This window comes from Podarcis erhardii (genome assembly GCF_964252035.2).
Source record: "Podarcis erhardii genome assembly, chromosome: 14".
Classification (NCBI taxonomy): domain Eukaryota; kingdom Metazoa; phylum Chordata; class Lepidosauria; order Squamata; family Lacertidae; genus Podarcis; species Podarcis erhardii.
Window position 1 is genome coordinate 6,157,315 of NC_138503.1, and position 18,257 is coordinate 6,175,571.

The 18,257-nt window shown below is 45.3% G+C and overlaps 1 protein-coding gene across 1 annotated transcript in view; it reads right to left on the reverse strand.

Annotated features, from left to right (window-relative positions):
- LIPC (lipase C, hepatic type) overlaps positions 1–18,257 on the reverse strand; it is a 56,827-nt gene that overhangs the window by 10,593 nt on the left and 27,977 nt on the right. Inside the window, exons 2-6 of the mRNA XM_081839092.1 lie at positions 10,967–11,142; positions 9,245–9,424; positions 6,110–6,227; positions 3,099–3,332; positions 1,564–1,806 (exon numbers count right to left, since the gene is read on the reverse strand). Of these exons, the coding sequence (XP_081695218.1) occupies positions 1,564–1,806; positions 3,099–3,332; positions 6,110–6,227; positions 9,245–9,424; positions 10,967–11,142 (951 nt within the window). The remainder of the gene's footprint in view (positions 1–1,563; positions 1,807–3,098; positions 3,333–6,109; positions 6,228–9,244; positions 9,425–10,966; positions 11,143–18,257) is intronic.

Here is an 18,257-nt window from a genome sequence, read left to right on the forward strand (position 1 = left end):
GTTGTTATTGAAAATAATGTTCATTGGCAATTAGTAGTCTGTTTTTCAAAAAAGTAATTTAAATACTTACCTGCTTTTATTCTGGATTGGACAACTATATGTTGTTGTCCCCCTTTACAAGTACTTTGAGTAAAATGTTGGATAGAATTTATCTAATAACCAACAACGTTATTGAGGAAAAGACTCACGTCACCAGTAGGCTGTGTTCTGTTTGGGAGTCACAGAGTTTTGTAAGCCTCAGTTTGGAAGGCAGTTGAGCAGTTAGAGGCAGGAGGGTGGGGGGGCAGGGAATACACCCTACCCATGGGAGAGACAATAAGTGTGGGATTGGTTTTAATGGGTAGGAGAGGATATATTAATTGCAATTTATCTCCCCAGGCACCCACATGTGTGGGCTGAACAGAGTTTCAAAATCCCATCTTTGACAGCAAAATTAAAAGCATAGGAATTTGGCTATAAAGCCTTCTTTTGGACAGGTCCAGCTATGAAGTCAGCTGCCTCTCCCTTCCTTACTCCACTTAACTAAGAACCAGACAGCAACTTGTAAAGCAAGTTTAAAAATTATATTTACTTACTTTATAATCCTGTGTTGGTTCACAGCAACAGTAGCAGTAAAAACTATTCAGGCAAAATCTTTATATTTACAGTATAACCAGCTTCAGGCATCTGCTTGAAGCTGGAGCAAACAGAGGCATGTCTGCATCCATGGTTAGTCAAAGGGAGAGAGTAAGAAACAGGGAGCACTATATGTATGTTCCTTCCTCTCCAGGAGAGGAGAGGAAATGACGTCACCCAGAGCCCTCTCAACCAACTGTATTTCTGTGGCCCACCTATCAGCAATACAGCTCTGTGGACTTATCCCCTCCTCATACTAACTAGCAAGGATATGCATTTGTTAGCTTTTGCTGCCAATCTCCCACAATAAGCCACAACCTCAACTTGGAAATGCCCAAACTCTCCAGCTGCCTATTTGCACTTCAAAAACAATGCCAGTGTGAGTGACTGTTTGCGGACAAATTCCAAATAAAATCTGGAGTGCCATCAAAGGAGGAGGTCATTTGTGGCCCTCTCTGGGCAAATACACTGGCATGGCCGGTTTTTTGTCAAATTCATCAGAACCACTGAGTAATGGAAGCCTGCAGATCTGACAATCCTCCCTGGGTTTTTCTCAACCTGTCCCCACCCCTGCCCCTTTCCATCCTGGGATAGCATACCTGGCAAGTCTGTCTCCAGCCAGAGGCCCAGGAAGGGGTGGTTCTTTATATCAGGGCTGCCAAACTCAGGTTCCACCCTCACCATGGGTGTAGCCGGGGGGGGGGGTGTTGGGGAGGGGCAGCTGTTCCCCCTAAATCAATAAAATACAAAGCTAGCTAATGGAGGTTCTGCCCCCACAACAAAAGGCCTGCCCGCCCCCACAAAAATCCTGGGTACGCCTATGATGCTCACTCAGAGACACACGCTTAAATCCACATGTTGTGTAAGCACAGATAGACGTTGCCTGCCTTGGCTTCCCAGGAGACATGGTGGCAATCTCTTGCTCCCTCCTCATCTGCTCACACCAACCTTTGAAAGGCATCTGGGCTCGCGTCTTCAGGAACAGCTGCCGGCTACCAGGGACCCTCTCCTTCCGAATATGGTAGCCCAGGATGTTGCACCTCTTTGCCCTGCAGCTGAGGCACCGGCCCTTGTCAAAGGTCTGCATGTCTTTGCACCAGTAGCCCTTGATATGCTGGTTGTTGTGCCACAGGGAGTCGATGAAGAGGTGGACGGACCTTTCGTGCGCACACTTCACGGTCTGAGCCAGACCTGCACAAAAACAGGGCAGCAGGACCAAGCGCTTCCGCGATCTCTTGTTCACAGGGAATGGAAAGAGCTCCCAACCTGGTCTCTTCTCCCCCAGCACTCTGCTGCCATGTCCCTCTTCTGACAAGCCCCCTCCTACCAGCACCAATCTGAAGGACAGAGCCAGCTATCTACATCCCAGGGATGAATTCAAGAATAAACCACCCGCTGCTACTCTTGAATCATTCCGTCAGAAGAGCCAGGAGACAGACTGCAAGGAAGATGAAGACAGGACCCGATTTCAGCAATCTTTTATGATATGGCGCCCTGTGGGAAGCCAAAATGTGGCATTTCTAAATGGATCTTCTCAATTATGGATTGTCTCAAATTTGCACCCCCTCAGGGAACCATCTGCACCACCCTAAATCTGGCACTGATGAAGAGGAAGGGCTACTTGAGGAACCTCAGAACTTTTGCCTGCAGGGAGACCATCCCTGGGACCCCATCCGCTTGGGAAGGGCAGAAGCAAGGCAGAGGCTCTCTCATGCCAAGCAACAGGGGCAGCAGCCAGAAGTGCAGTCCTCTCCTTCTCTTTGCATCTTGCGAAATGCCGGGCTCTAATGGCAGAGGCAGAAAAATCCAGGAAGGTGGGGGGCAGCTGGTTGGCAGGCTGTGTTCTGTTTGTGGGCCACAAGGACATACAAGACTGAATGAGGGGAACAGCAGGAGAGAAGGCAGTAGGAATTGGGGACAGGAGTGCTACTGGGACATTGCCACTATGGGGATCCTTAAGCTCTTTCAGCTGATGCGTAGAAGCACTAAGGACAACACATCCTGTTTTCTTGCTTCCAAGCACATCCGCCAATAAACTTTGGAATTCAATCTATTTCACTCAAGAGAATTCAATCCATTTCTCTCACACATTTTGCATGAAGGGGGCTCTGCTCCTCAACAGCTTCAGCGACATTAAAACTGTCAGCCTTTAAGGGGCCACAAGACTCATTGTTGGTTTTACTGCACCAGACTATAACAATCATCTCCTTCAAAGCTGTGGAAATATCATATGCACAGATCCTCTGGGAGAAGATTTTGCCTAAAGATGTGTATGGGATGCACCAGTATATTATGGGATGGGGAGGAGGAGTGCTGAAAGTGTGGGATGGCAGGCACACTTGTGGGCCTCACCCTGCAGAGCCCCAACATTACCACACCTTCTTCTCTCTTCCTGGTTGGCCTCTGTGACAACAGGATGCTGAGGGAGGTGGGCCATTAACTCGATCCAGCCGGGCGCTTCTTACATTTCTTATGTTCCTTACCTGTAATTCCATACTGCACTATGTGATTATAGACATGCATGATGTGGCATCCAGGCTGAAAAGTCCCTCCATTGGGGTAGAAGTCAAAATGAGCAACAGGCTGCTTGATGCCAACGCTGAGGCCCATTTGCTGCTGGGTGAAGGTGTGGATGGCATCAACAAAGTCTGCATCATCTGGTGATAAGCGGTCTGTTGGGGACATGCCTTCAAAGAGAGGGCCAGCCGGGTCAAGCCCTGTAGGAAATGAAAACCAGGGCTTGTGATGAGGGCACCATCTCCAGACTGTGCCCGTTGACAGGCTACAGGGACTTCTGCCCATCTCATGATGTAAAGTTCAATGCCTCCAAGAGGGGGAGAGTAGGGGCAATGGAGGTGGTGGTTCATAGCTCAGTGGTAGAGCATGTGCTTTGCCTGCAGAAACCACACCACATTTTTGTAATTGCAAGTTGTTATAAACTGTTTTGAACATTGTGCTTTAATGTTGTAGCACACCCTGGAATCTTAGGGTGAAAGGCCAGCAATTAATAATAATAATAATAATAATAATAATAATAATAATAATAAGGGAACAGGGTAAAGGTGTCATAGACATGGTAAGGGATTCTGCAAAGTTTCGGTAAAAGTGTGGGGAGGAGAGCAATGTTAGCCCTTGATTTCTCCAAGGTGGAAAATCTCAAATGGCTCCATCTTTCCAAGCCTCAGCCTGGAAATGATGTTCATGGGAGCTGAGCAAAAGTTCCTCTGCTGAAGACCCTCCTCAGGTTTTGCTTCTGCCTCACCTTTAGAACAAAGCACCACCACTTCTGGCCTGGGAGCAGCGCTGGCTCTTGGCTTACCAAAATCAAGCAGTTGGAGCAGGGACAGGGGAATAACCAGACCGTCCCCTACTTTTGCTCTGTCTTTTCCATCCACTCAACCTTTCATTGTTGCTCCTCCTCATGTTTTTGGAAGGCGTCTCTTTGACACAGAAAACACACAGCAGCCTATTGTGTAACTGGGTTCAAAGAAGGGGGTAGATAGCCATGCAAGATGTGGAGATAGGTTGCTATGAATGAAGCTATTCAAGGCAGCTTTCCTTTTGCAAGAAGTCTCCTTTGCACTAATTCCTCCTAAGCAGGAATGCTGCACTGTTCTAGACTTCCTGGAAGCATTTGGAATATGATTATTTAATTGCAGAAATGGTGGGGCCTGCTTCACAGTCCATGACTGGAAGCCTGTTGGGCTTGGACCCTTTTTACACACCAGGCCCAAGATAGAACCCAGCACTTTTTCATCTTTGATGCAAGCACTGTTTGCATGTGGCTTACTCACTTGAAGGCCCCTATTTCTCAGTCCCATGAAATCTACGGGAATTATGCCAGACCCTACAATGAGCGTCATGAGAGCTCTCATTAATGTGACAACACACAATAGGAGCAACTTCAACAAAACGCACATCAGAAGGCAAGGCAACCATTGTTCTGGGTGCAATTAGTTCTAAGCACTGAGGTTTTCTTGCAGCTGCCAAATAGAGCAAATGCTACAGAGATGCTTTCTAGAGAGATTAACCCAGGACCAGCACCACAGGCACTGAGGAGAGAGGTTATCACCCCTCTACTATTGTCCATTGCTGCAGTGTCCTTTCTTTTGGCACTTCAGAATTAACAGGTGACAGCAAAAACTGAAAAGTTTTTAGGGGGGGGCAACTAGAATAAGATCTGTCATTTGATTATTGATATAAACCCCCCAATTGTATTTTATATATAGTAGTTAAGTTTTTACCTTTGTCTTCTGTACATTGTATCTTATTTTATTGCTATGGCTGGTGGCTGACACAAATAAAGATTATTCTGATTCTGATTCACAGGCACTGTTGAATGAAGCAACATGATTTTTGTTCCCAAACATGTAAACTATCCCTTAAAATAGGAAGTGTATGGCAGAAAACCTACCGTATTTTTTGCTCTATAGGACGCACTTTTTCCCCTCCAAAAATTAAGGGGAAATATCTGTGGGTCCTATGGAGCGAATGCAGGCTCCTTGGCTTCAGTGATAGCAACGCGAAGCCTCTGAAGTGCAGAGGGAGTGCTCCCTCCGTGCTCCAGAGGCTTTGCGTTGCTTTCGCTGAAGCCTGGAGAGTGAGAGGGGTCGGTGTGCACTGACCCCTCTCGCTCTCCAGGCTTCAGCGATAGCCGCCTGAAGCCTGAAGCCTCTGGAGCGCAGTGGGAACTCCTGCTGTGCTCCGAAGGCTTGGGGATAGCCGCCTGAAGCCTCCAGAGCGCAGCAGGAGCTCCCGCTGTGCTCTGGAGGCTTCGGGTTGCCTTCACTGAAGCCTGGAGAGCGAGAGGGATCGGTGCACACCAATCCCTCTAGCTCTCCAGGCTTCGCTTCGCTGGAGAGGCACTGCACAGTTTTCCCTCTCTGCGCAGCGCCCCTTCAGTGAAGCGGGAGGAGAAAGGGAAGGGGCTCCGTTTCTCCTGCCGCTTTGCTGAAGGGGCGCTGAGCAGAGAGGGGGAGATTTTTTTTCCCCTGATCTCCCCCTCTAAAACAAGGTGGGTCCTATGGTTGGGTGCATCCTATAGAGTGAAAAATACGGTAATTAATATTATTAGCTCATAACTGATTTTGCATATACCGGTAGGTGTGTGTGGGGGGGGTAGAAATTATCCTACTGTATAAAAGTAAACTATACATTCATTACTCACTTTTTCTACTGAACGGGGTATGGGGATGTCCCCTCACCCCAGAAAAGAATGCAGGCTGGAAAAAGTTATCCGCCTCGGTTTTGACTGAGGGGTTTAAGACAGGAAGCTGACTTATATGGAGTCAGACCACTGGTCTATCTAGCTCAGCTGTGTTTACACGGACTGGCAGCAGCCCTCCAGGATTCTGGGCAGGGTTCTCTCACAGCCCTGCCTGGAGATGCTGCCAGGGATGGTACCCAGGGCCTTCTGCACACAAAGCAGCTGTTCTACTGCTGAGCTACAATGGCCCTTCCCTCAAGGGATGCTTTGCGGGATTTTTCTTCTTACCTGTAATTCTGCCAATCTTCCTTGCACCCCTAATGTAGCTGCCGGCAAAGCCAGAGACGTGAGCGCCAAGGCTGTACCCAATCAGGTGAGCATTGCCTCTGGAGAACTGGACAGATTCCTGGAAGATACCCGGCAGCCATGTAAGTGCAGGCAAAATGTGGGGCATGCAGTGTTGTTGCAGGCTCAGCCTGGGGCTGGCGCAAGACATTTGGGTGCCCGAGATGGGAATCCAACTGACCCCAGTCCCTCCCGCTAATGAGCATGAGGCACAACTTGGTGGGAAGTTCTCTTGTGCAAGCCCCATTGGAACAGTACAGTTGTGCTCTTGCATTGCTCCCATTCATTTCAATGGGGTTTGCCCAGGAGAAGCTCCCAGTTGGCTTTTAGAATTTCAGCTGTTCCTCCAAGGCTATTTGATCCTCACAATGACCCTAGAAGGCAGGTGTGAGCGACTAGCTCAGGGTCACACAGGGTGCTTCATGGCTGAGTGGGGATGATGACGATGGTTAATTGCACTTAGAATCATAGAACTGGAAGGGACCACGAGGGCCATCTTGTCCACTGCAGGAATCTTTTACCCAATGCTCAAACCCACGGCCCTGAGTTTAAGAGTCTCCTGCTCTACTGACTGAGGTAGTTGCATTTACTTTTTCACAATATGACTTATAATATGCAACTTGCAATATGATTTGAACCTGGGTCTCCCCAGTCTACATGTGACACTCTCATTCAGCCTTCCCAACCTGCTGTCCTCCAGATGTTGTTGATTTATTTACCCATTGGTCCTGCTGCCTGTGGCTGATGGGACTCGCTGGACTTCAACGCCACGTGGAGAGCTCCTAGTTGGGCAAGTGTGTTCTAGTCAGCATGTCAAACTGGATTGTACCCCGTGGCCCGAATCCATCTGGCTCCCTTGCAGGCGGAATGTTGCCCCAACTCCCCCAATTTACCTTATCATGCACCTACTCTGGTCTAGGAAGCTGTTCCTATGGTTTTGGGACCACATTCAGAATTAATTTGAACTTTGAGATTCAGAGAGAGGCTGCACTCAAGAAAAGTCCTGCTTGATCAGTCTTCTGGGCCACGTAGTCTAGCATCTCACATCCCACTGTGGCCAGAGCCGCCTGGGAAACCCACAAATGGAGTTTGAAGTCAGGCGCACACACACTCCAGCTCTTGCTCTCAAACAGCTGATATTCAGAGGCAGACAGTCTCTGTAAGTAGAGTCTTGATTTAGCTCTCATGCCTTACAACTCCTGGTGGACCAGGAATATAACTTGTCCTTCTTAAAAGCTCTATAAGCTAGTGGTCATCACCATCACCACATCATGTGTCAGTTAATTCCACAAGTTAGCAGCGCATCACCTGCTGCTGGCTTAATCCCACTCTGTAGGAAAGAAATCACAGGGAGTTGCTTGTTTTATTTTTCGAATAATGCAGGAACTGTGTTCCTTATTACCATGGCAGAAAAACTGTGTTTAAAAATGTATTTCTTTAGACCCAGATAGGCAGAATCTTGATATGTTTTTAAATCTGTTTTTAGTTTATGGTTGACTTTAATTATTTTGTTAAATGTTTTAAATAGTTGTTTTTTGTCACTTATTATTTTATTCTTTTTGTAAACTGCTTTGAGTTGGGTTTGTTTTGTTTACAATCAAGTGATATATAAATTTTATGAAACGAATGAAAAACAAATAAATGGTAAATAAAAGGGATTGCTTTGCAGACGTGAAAATTGTCATGCCTGTTCATTTCACCCTTTGCTTCAAGCAGTGCTCTACCTTCCCCTGAGACACTGGCACATTGCAAGTGCTGCATCCTTGTCCGACACGTAAGACGCCTAACTGCACCTGACTTGACAGAATGACAGGCTATAGAGAGCTGATATGAATACAAGCCTGTGGGGTCAAAATTGGCCTGGGGCACTCCACTCTCCCTAATCAACACTGAATACACTTTACTTCCTTGTTTAAATTCTGCCACCATAGTGGAGAGAATCACTCCCCCTTCTAGGCTAATACTCTCTTTGCAGTATCTTCAGAAGACTGTATGGTTGCAGCTGGTGATTAGTAGGAAAACCCAGGCCTAGTGCAACCTTTGAGGCCTCATCCACACTTCTGCTTGTCCTGTGCTTAGGAAACCTGGATCCAAACAATTTTCCATTTGCCCCACTGCTTTTGCTAAGGAAACCCACTTTTTACCATGGAATTGGAGCAAATGTGAACCCGTAGAAAACCTGGTTGCTCCAATTCTGTGGTAAATAGGGGGTTTTCCCAGGGGAAGTTGGTGGGACAAGCAGGAGTACGAATGAGTCCTGATAAGAGAGTCTTCCTCCAACCCTGCCCTGATGGTACAGCTCACTGCATGTAGAAAATTAGCACAGCCGAGTGAGGACTGAAGTAGGAGCCAGTGTGGTGTAGTGGTTAAGAGCGGTAGACTCGTAATGTGGTGAACCGGGTTCGTGTCTTTGCTCCTCCACATGTAGCTGCTGGGTGACCTTGGGCTAGTCACACTTCTCTGAAGTCTCTCAGCCTCACTCACCGCACAGAGTGTTTGTTGGGGGGGGGGGAGAGAAAGGAGATTGTTAGCTGCTCTGAGACTCCTTAAGGGAAGTGAAAGGCGGGATATCAAGTCCAAACTCTTCTTCTTCTCTTCTTCCTTCTCCCTGTCATGCTCATTTTTTTCTCAGGCAGAGAGTTTGAAAAATGGCATTGCCCATCTGCTGCCTCAAGGTGGTAGAGTCTATACCAGGCTTCCTCAACCTCAGCCCTCCAAATATTTTTGGCCTACAACTCCCATAGCTAGCAGGACCAGTGGTCAGGGATGATGGGAATTGTAGTCTCTGGAGGACCAAGGTTAAGGAAGCCTGGTCTATACCATCACATCAGGACTTTACCACCTCCTGCATAGACCAGACCAACAAAGGCAGTAGCAGCAAGGCAGAGGATCTGTTGGCAGTGGTCTGCTCTGCAGGGTTGGTGCTGGGAAAGTGGTCCCCCACGTCTACACCAGCCCATAGCTATAAGTGGCCGGCACAAGACACATTTACAAATTTTAAGTTGGAGGAGCTGGGGTGGTAGGGAAGAGGCATTAAACACACACTTCATACTGTCTCCTCTCTCTGAGTAGGCTTACCTCCAGCCATTCCAGGAATCGAGCGATTTCTTGGCCAACGTCTCGGGTGTTCTGCACTGCAATGGGGTAGTGCGCATGCGCAAGGGCCAGCCAGTCAGTGATGATCACATTTGTTTGTGTCAGCTGGGATTTCAGGGCTTCGGCCAGCTTCCAAATCCAGCCTTCTAGCCTTCCATCCACCTGCAGTCATGGGAGAAAACCAAGTCTGTAAAATTCATGATGCCCTGTCATGAAGTAGTGAGCCTGTGAGCAAGTACCACTGGGTGGAGCCCCTCAGGCAGGTGGTAACAATTAGTCCCCAAAGTCGGAGCATGTGATGGGGCTGGCTGGTTGCCAGAATTCCCCAGCCCCTATAAATCTCTGAGTTAACCTGCCGAGGGAGAGAAAGAACACACCATGTATTAGACTTGCTGGTTGATGTTCTGTAGCTGGTGCCAGAGAAGAAGCCAATAAAGCCTGGTAACTCGTTTGGTGCCTGCATGTGACTGATTAGTGGCTTGGAGGGAGGACTTGGGAAAGAGACCCCCTCCTTGATAAGCCCAAGCAAGGGCAGGCCTGGAGAATTGCTCACAGCCAGCTGACAGCCAGGCCACCAACTCCTTGCAAACCCCAACAGTGTGCCTTGGGTGATTGCTTCCTAATGGCCAAAGACAGCCTGTCACATCCTTGATTTGGGGCTCCAGTTTTGCCCTTTTGCTGTAGCATGAACAATTCCCAGGACAGAATTTTTATATTTTTGACATCTGTATGGTGACATGCTTATATTTACTCTCACACACCCTTATTTCAGTGGAAAGGAGTATAGTTCTGCATGTGAGGCCAACTGAAAGTAATAGCATCTTAGTGTTGTTTTTAAAAGGTGTATGGTTAAGACCATGACTAAATAGATTATCCTCATCCTTTTGGGGTGAGTGAATATAATATATTGTTATAGGTTTGAGGGGGCGGCCTGGGACCCCCCCCCAAACCCTAGAAATTAATAAATGGTAGGATTTCGATTATTTGGAGTATTGAAAGGAAGACTGCAGGCCGGTGGAAAAATACAAGCTAAGCTACATTTCCAAGCCAGGGCCTCACCTGGGATAGAGGTGTTAACATGACAAAAGGTCTGATGGGCCTGGGCAGAAAGAAGGTTACTAGGTTAACTGGGTGTGAAGTGACGGGAAATGACAGTCTTCAGCAAGGTGCCCTGGGAAGCAGAAGGGAGAGAACAAAGGGAGAGATCCATCTTGGGCAGGTTGGCTGAAGGCTGGCTGGGAGAGATGCCTTGCACTCCAGTGCTGCACTACTGTGGGGAACACATTCCAGCCTTGCAAAGCAACGTGGTAAAATCCTGAAATGGGAGAAGGGGCTGTGCCAGTGCAGTGTAGGTTTGAATGCCCCTTTGTTACGCCCCTCCCTCCCACCCCCCAAAAACCTCTCTCCATGTAGAAAATTAGCACAGCAGAATGAGGAAGGAACCTTTCTCCCTGATATGCTTGTCTTTTCTAGTAGGGAGTTTGAAAAATGGCAATGCCCACCTGCAGCCTCTAGATGGTACAGCCCATAACATTGTGCCAGGACTCTACCACCTCCTCCACAGATCAGGCCAATGAACAACCTTTGAGAAAAAATGAAGTGGGGTGGATCCTGTAATGAGGCCAGATTTATCTAGATATCAAAGTTCAGCTGAGCAACAACCCTGGATAAGAAAGAAAGAAAAAGTGCTGTGAAGTTCATTACCGACCATCCGTGGACTATCATCACCAAAGGAAGAGAGGCATTGAAACGGCATTTTTCAAGAGTATCGAACTGGTTAAATTCGATCAGGCAGCCTTCTTCAATGGTATTTGAGTAGAGCAGGAACTTTGTTTCAGAGCGGGAATGACTGGTCCTTCGGATTGGCTGCAGTTGTGGCCCTGCAAAGAGATGTTTCAGAAATTTATGGGAGGTTTTTACATAAAGTTTATACACCACTTGACTGTAAACAAAAAAAACAAAAAACTCAAAGAGGTTTACAAAAAAGATGAAACAATAAACAAGGTAAAGAAAAAAAACAATGTTAGACTTTCAAAAAGTATGATATTGGGCAAAATATATTGGTCATAATATTCAGTTAGAAGATTGGGGGAAATTATGGAAGGCTGGAATAAACTTTACAGCATGCAGTTTACTTAAAGAGAATGTAATGAAAATGATGTATAGATGGTGTATAACACCAGTGAAATTAGCAAAAATGTATAAAACAAATAATCAATGTTGGAAATGTAAAGAAAAAGATGGTAGTTTTTATCATATGTGGTGGGAATGTAAGGAAGTGAAGGCATTCTGGGAAATTATATATAATGAACTTTAAAAAAGGTTGAAATATGGCCTCCTCCACTTTCAAGATGGCTGCGCTGAGCAAAATTATCCCATTTCTGAAAAATGCATGGGGAAAGGATCCAGTTGTCGTTCTCTCTTTCGGCATTGGTTTTATGGCTTTGGTGGCACCATGGGTCAGTCCCTTAACAAAATACAGCACCATGATGACCCAGGCTGTACCATATACATATCCAGTTCCTGGGATGATGGCAATATGCCAGATATTCCCTCCCACCCGTGTGACAAGGAAGGACCAAGTCTTGAATGGCTAAAGAACTTCTGAGACGGGTCCTTGTGATGAACAGGCCTAGAGTACCAACACTGAAGGGGCAACCCAGGTCTGCACTGCTCTCTGCTCTTTTGTGTACATGTGTAACATTTTCAGGATATAATAAACTTGCTAACTTAAAAGCAAAATAAATAAATAAATAAATAAATGTTGAAATATACATTTGTAAAAAAAAACCAGAAGCCTTCCTATTAGGAATTGTAGGTAGAGAAATACACAGGCCGGATAAGACATTATTTTTATATGCTATAACTGCAGAGAGAATATTATTAGCTCAACGATGGAAGCAAAAAGAGATACCATTGAAAGAAGAGTGGCTGATGAAATTAATGGACTATGCCGAATTGGTGAAACTGACTGGGAAAATTCGGAACCAGCAGGATCAGAATTTATTGAAAGACTGGAAAACAATTATGTTGTACCTGAAAGACAACTGTAAACAACTGACATTGCTAATAGGGTTACAATAAGTTTTGTAGGCTTAAATTATCATTTATTACTAAACATAATTTACAAATTGTTTATTTAAGATTATGCTGGGGGAGACTCATGAGAGTCCCATGGACTGCAAGAAGATCCAACCTCTCCATTCTTAAGGAAATCAGCCCTGAGTGCTCACTGGAAGGACAGATCCTGAAGCTGAGGCTCCAATACTTTAGCCACCTCATGAGAAGAGAAGACTCCCTGGAAAAGACCCTGATGTTGGGAAAGATGGAAGGCACAAGGAGAAGGGGACGACAGAGGACGAGATGGTTGGACAGTATCCTCGAAGCTACAAACATGTGTCTGTCCAAACTGCTGGAGGCAGCGGAAGACAGGAGTGCCTGGCGTGCTCTGGTCCATGGGGTCACGAAGAGTCGGACACGACTAAACGACTAAACAACAACAAAACTATTTAATAGTAATATTAATAAGAATAAAATGCATACTAGAGATTAAATTGGAAAACCATTATTCGAGGATGAGGGAAGTTCCAGGCTTATACAGCCAAATGTTTGTTTATTCTATTGACAAAATTGATGTTATGATGGAAAATATTTGGAAAAACCAATAAAAATTATTATTAAAAAAGACTTTCAAAAAGTTAAAGTAACAGTAAACTAAAAACAGATTAAAACTTGCCTCAGTTTTCTAAATATCTGGGTAGGCTTATTTAAACAAAAATATTTTTAGCAGACACTGAAAATGGAACAGTGAAGGTACCTGATATCAATAGGCAGGGAGTTCCAAAGTGCAGGTGCTGTCACACTAAAAGATGGAGTACAAATGTGGAATGGGTTTTATGTGGCACCTGTAACAGTGCCAGTTCTGCCGACTGAAGCAGTCAGGTGGGTGTTAATGGGGTCAGGTGATATCGTAGTCACCCTTCTGATGAGTTTTGTTTGGTGGGTCAGGTTTATTCTTCTTTCTTTCCAGGAAAGGCCTCAGGGTGGAAGGAGATCCTGCAAACCTATCAAGCTGTTATTTTTGAAAGGAGATGGCTGCTTAACAAGTCTTGTTCCAACGTTCTAGAGAGCATTTTGGTTGCCAACTTCATTCTAATAGGGCTCCTGTGTTCTTAAAGGCACTTTTCCTCAACAAGGGGACAAAGAGAATGGAGAACACTGGGAAAAGAGTCCTGGTGGCCAGGAAAAAAAGGCTGGTGCAGTGAAGCTCACCAAGAGAGAACTTTGTTGCTTATGCTGGATCTCTCATTCAGTGGGTCAAAAAGTTAAAAACACACACACTTCGGGCAGTGACAGAGGATGAGACCCCCTTTAGTTGCCTTCATTGGCCATGCAAGTACGTTATGAGTGCCTTCTACTAAGCATGTTGCTGCATCATCTGTGAAGGACAAGAAACAGAACCTCTGGTGACACTAACCATTTTCTTTCCGTTTGGCCATTTTGCCACAATTCAAATATGGGGGAGAAATTTGGTTTTGTGTGCATTTTAATGTAACCCCCCACCCCCTGCCACACTTCCCAAAAGAACCAAATGGTGCTCTGCCAAGCGGCAGCTACCCTGCAGAATTTGCCATGCAATTATCCAACCAAAGAATGTGTATCTTAAAGGGAAGCATGCATAAAAGTGTACATGTATTTGGGAACATAAAAAGGCATTGCCTTCGGGGAATTGGTTTGTAAAAACATTTATGGTAGGCAAAATTGCATATAAAATGTGTCTATTAGCATAAATGTACCCAAAAATGCTAACTTAAAAAAATAAATTGGAAGCTGATACAAAAATGTGGTGAACAGAGAGAGAGAAAACCCAAATCCACAGTGTCATCGATCTCTAGTCTCAGAACCAGATTCAAACATCTATTCATTTGCTGGAGCTTGAACTGGTTTTCCTGAACTGTTTACTTCCTCTGTTCATCCCTGTTAATTTTTACAGCATTAATGTGACTTGCATCCTGATATAACTTTAACAAGACTTTATCTGCCACCAAGTGCCACAACACTAACTAATCACATTAAGCAAAAAGGCAAGCTGTGAGCCGTAAATGTCAGAACAAAGCCATTCTTTTCATCACTTTAATTAAAACAGAATTTCTTAGCTAGGATTACACTTATTAATGTTAAGTATCACTTATTCAAGGAGAACCACTTTCACCCAGCAACCTCTTGTTGGTGCAGTCTCCATACCCACAGAGAACCAGCCCCACACCTGCAAAAGCTCCCTTTCCCTCTCTCAGCTCCATATGTGCAAAGCCTTCCAACCTCACATTTCAGAGGAAGAAGACTCCTCCTCACACAAGAATTCCATGTGTCCATCAGAGCACAGATGAAGAGCATCCTGCGACTTTCCTCTACTCTTTTCTGTTGAGGCTGAGCACAGGAGACTCCAGATTCTAAAGAAGGACCCTGTAAAGCAGGGCTGGGGAAGTCGAGGGGTGGGCTGACAGGAATGGACTCCAGCTGCCACCTTTCCTTACTGCTGGTCGTGCAGGCTGGAGCTGGTTGGAGTCCAGCAACATCTGGAAGGTCCCCACAGGTGAGTGTGGGTGACTTTCAGAAAGACTGGGCCGTGGCTAATTCAGCTGCTAGAAATATATATAAAAATTTAAAAAAATGTCCAGTAGCACTTTAGAGACCAACTAAGTTTATTCTAGGTATAAGCTTCTATGTGCATGCACACGTCTTCAGATACACTGAAACTAAAGTCACCAAACCCTTATATATAGTGGGAGGGTGGGGTGGGATTTTCCTCAGGAGGGTAGTAGGAGATGAGTGATTGACTCAATGGGTATGGTAAACCTGTTGATGACTGTTAATGACTGCAATTCGTCCTACAGGAAAAAGCAAGGGATAGTATGCAGATGATTAGCATATGTAATGAGACAGGAATCCAATATCTCTATTAAGACCAGGCCTTTCCATGGTTTTCAGTTTAGTGATAAGTTGTAATTCGGCAACTTCTCTTTCAAGTCTGTTTCTGAAATTCTTTTGTAATAAGACAGCTGCTTTGAGACCCTGTATTGAATGTCCTGGAGACTGAAGTGTTCTCCTACTGGCTTCTCTGTCTTGTGATTCCTGATGTCAGATTTATGTCCATTTATCCTTTGGCGTAGGGTTTGGCCTATTTGTCCAATATAGAGAGCTGAAGGGCACTGCTGGCATTTGATGGCATGCACAATGTTAGAATATCAGCCGCTCGAGTTTTGGAGTTCCCTCTGTGATTTCTACAGAAGATGCTGGTAGTCATCACAAGACTTTGTTTTCCCTCCACACTCCTGTTTCTCCCTCTGCACTGTGATGTCACAGCAAGGTAATCTTGTGCAAATGCCAACTTAACAAAAGATGATGAAAAAGACCTCAATTCAGCATCATCTCTGCATTGCAGACTTAAAGAAAGGAGCAGCGGACCACTAGGAATGTGTCTTTTGAAATGGGGAGGGGGGGTTGAGCCAGAAAGATGCTGCTTCTCTCCCCACTGCCAACCTGCAAGAAAATATTGGAATATTCCTGGCATAGAAAAACGATTAGTGTCAGTATCCTGGAGCCCAGCCTAGGCCTGCATCTCAAAGCTGAGCTTTGTGCACAAGGATCAGCTGAGCTGCTGGCCTGGTGTCACACAGGGACTTCTGCTGAGCCAATCCAGCCAGATGAGAGGTTTCAGAACCATTCTTTCGATTTTAATAATTGTTTTAATAGTGGGTGATTTTTACTGGCTTTATGGATTTTCTTTACTCCCTAAAATAAACTGCTTTGAAGAAAAACAGAGTAAAGCACCAGAAAGGTTTTAAAACAAATGATCCCAGGTCATTGTCATGGAAGAATGGAATGGACTCTGGGCTGGGCCTTGGCGGTTGGTGGAGTGGGAATGGGTCCGCAGAACAACATACAGTTAAAAGGTTGGAAAAAACTCTGGAAAGTAGGAATAAGATTTATAGCATGCAGTTCCTTAAAAGAGAATGTGATGAAAATGATGTGTAGATAGTATATTACACCAGTGAAATTAGCAAAAATGTATAAAACAAGTAATAAATGTTGGAAATGTAAAGAAAAGGAAGGATCATTTTATCACATGTGGTGGGAATGTCAGAAAGTGAAAAGCTTCTGGGAAATGGTATATAATGAGATGAAAAAAATGTTGAAATATACATTTATTAAAAAACCCCAGAAGCATTTCTACTTGGCATTGTACTGAGGATATTAATAGACAGGACAAGAAACTGTTTTTATCTGCAACAATGGCAGCAAGCGTATTGTTGGCACAGAAATGGAAACAAGAAGAACTACCGACGAAAGAAAAATGGCAGACGAAACTAATGGACTGTGCAGAATTGGATAAGATGACAGGAAGGATTCGAAACCTGCGGGATCAGAGTAAATATATGAACTATTTGAAAAGCAATTGTAATCAACAGATTACACTAGTAGGATTGCAAGAAGTTTGGTAAGGAGGATTATGCGAAATATTGCAGAGCAAAACTATGATAAGAATTATTAGTGAAGGAGTATTAAATGTAATACTGAAAATAATGAAATGCAGATTAAGTGATAAAGACTGAAAAATCTTCAGATGCAGTTGATGGAAGTCCAAAACATTGTATAAGATAAGAAAGTATGTTATATGATTTTTGGAAATTATTTGGAAAAATCAATAAAAATATATTTTTTTAAAGGGAATGGGGCTGCAGAGGTGCACAAAGCAGCCCCCAGAAATGGGCTGGGATTTGTCTGAGAGGAAACCCGGCAGGGTGGGGCTGGGAAAGACTCCAGTTTTGTGATGTGTCCATTGGGCCATATCTATCCCCTGAAGTGGTGAGAGTAAACTTGGAGTTTACTTGCAGAAGAGCACAAGAAGCCTCTTCCACAAGAGGAACATTGGGCATTATTACCCCAGGCCAGCCCACTGGTTCCTCTAGGTCAGGACTCTCTACGACTGGCTGTGGTTCCCCAGGGAGTCTTTATTAGCTGCCTCTGGAAACGGCTCATCAGGGATTGAACCTGGGACCTTCTGTTTGCAAAGCAGCTATTCTGTCATGGATCTGTGGACCCTTCCCAATGCACTCTCTTATGCAATGGGTGGTGTTGTCTTGCACACCATAATTCTATACGTATGCCAGTTTCCTTCCAAAGAACTCAAGGCAACCCCCTACCAGCTCTGGTGAGAAGCCAGGTTCCTGCCTCCATCATCCATCCCTAGACAGCAGCCGTTACCTCAGCTGGTCATTAAAAGAAACTGCAGCTAAGAATTTATACATGGATTTGCTTATCTCCTTCTCCCACCTAATCTGTTTCCTTTTTGTGTCGTGTCTCTTTAAACTGTAAGTCTGAGGGCAGGGACTGTCTTGCTTATAGAGCCATTCCAGAGCTTTTTTTGGGGGGGTGGGGCAAAGTTCGATAAATACACTTAAAACAATGGCTTCCTATGTAAGAAATGCAACACAAAAGGTGAAAGTGACAGTGAGGGAAGAGGTCTCATGGCCACTGCTCAAGACAGTTCAGAGAAGGGAGGGGCCCAATGCCAGCTGGTCTCAGCCAAGCCGCTGGAGGGATGCGGCCGAGTGGAAGGAAACCCTTCTGAGAGCTCAGGAGCCTAAAGGTCCCTGCCATGGTGCCCATCTTTGGGATCAACTGCCCTCTTGCAAAAGGGTTTCCTGTGTAATCCTCAGCACTTCCTTCTCTGCCTTCTATCTCACCTGCCCTGGAGTGGGCTGTGCAGAGAGAGCCCTGCAAATGCCAGTGGCATCAGGCTGGTGATTCCTCTCCAGAGTCCAACAGATGCAACAGCATTTCTTTGCATTGCAAGCTTAGGAACGATTAACGTGGAACAAATCAATGAACAATTGTAGCAGCAAATACGCAAAGCAAACATTCTACTCCATAGCCCAACCCAGCCCACTGCTGGTGCCTTGGCAACAGTGAATTTGTTGAATTAATGAGGGAA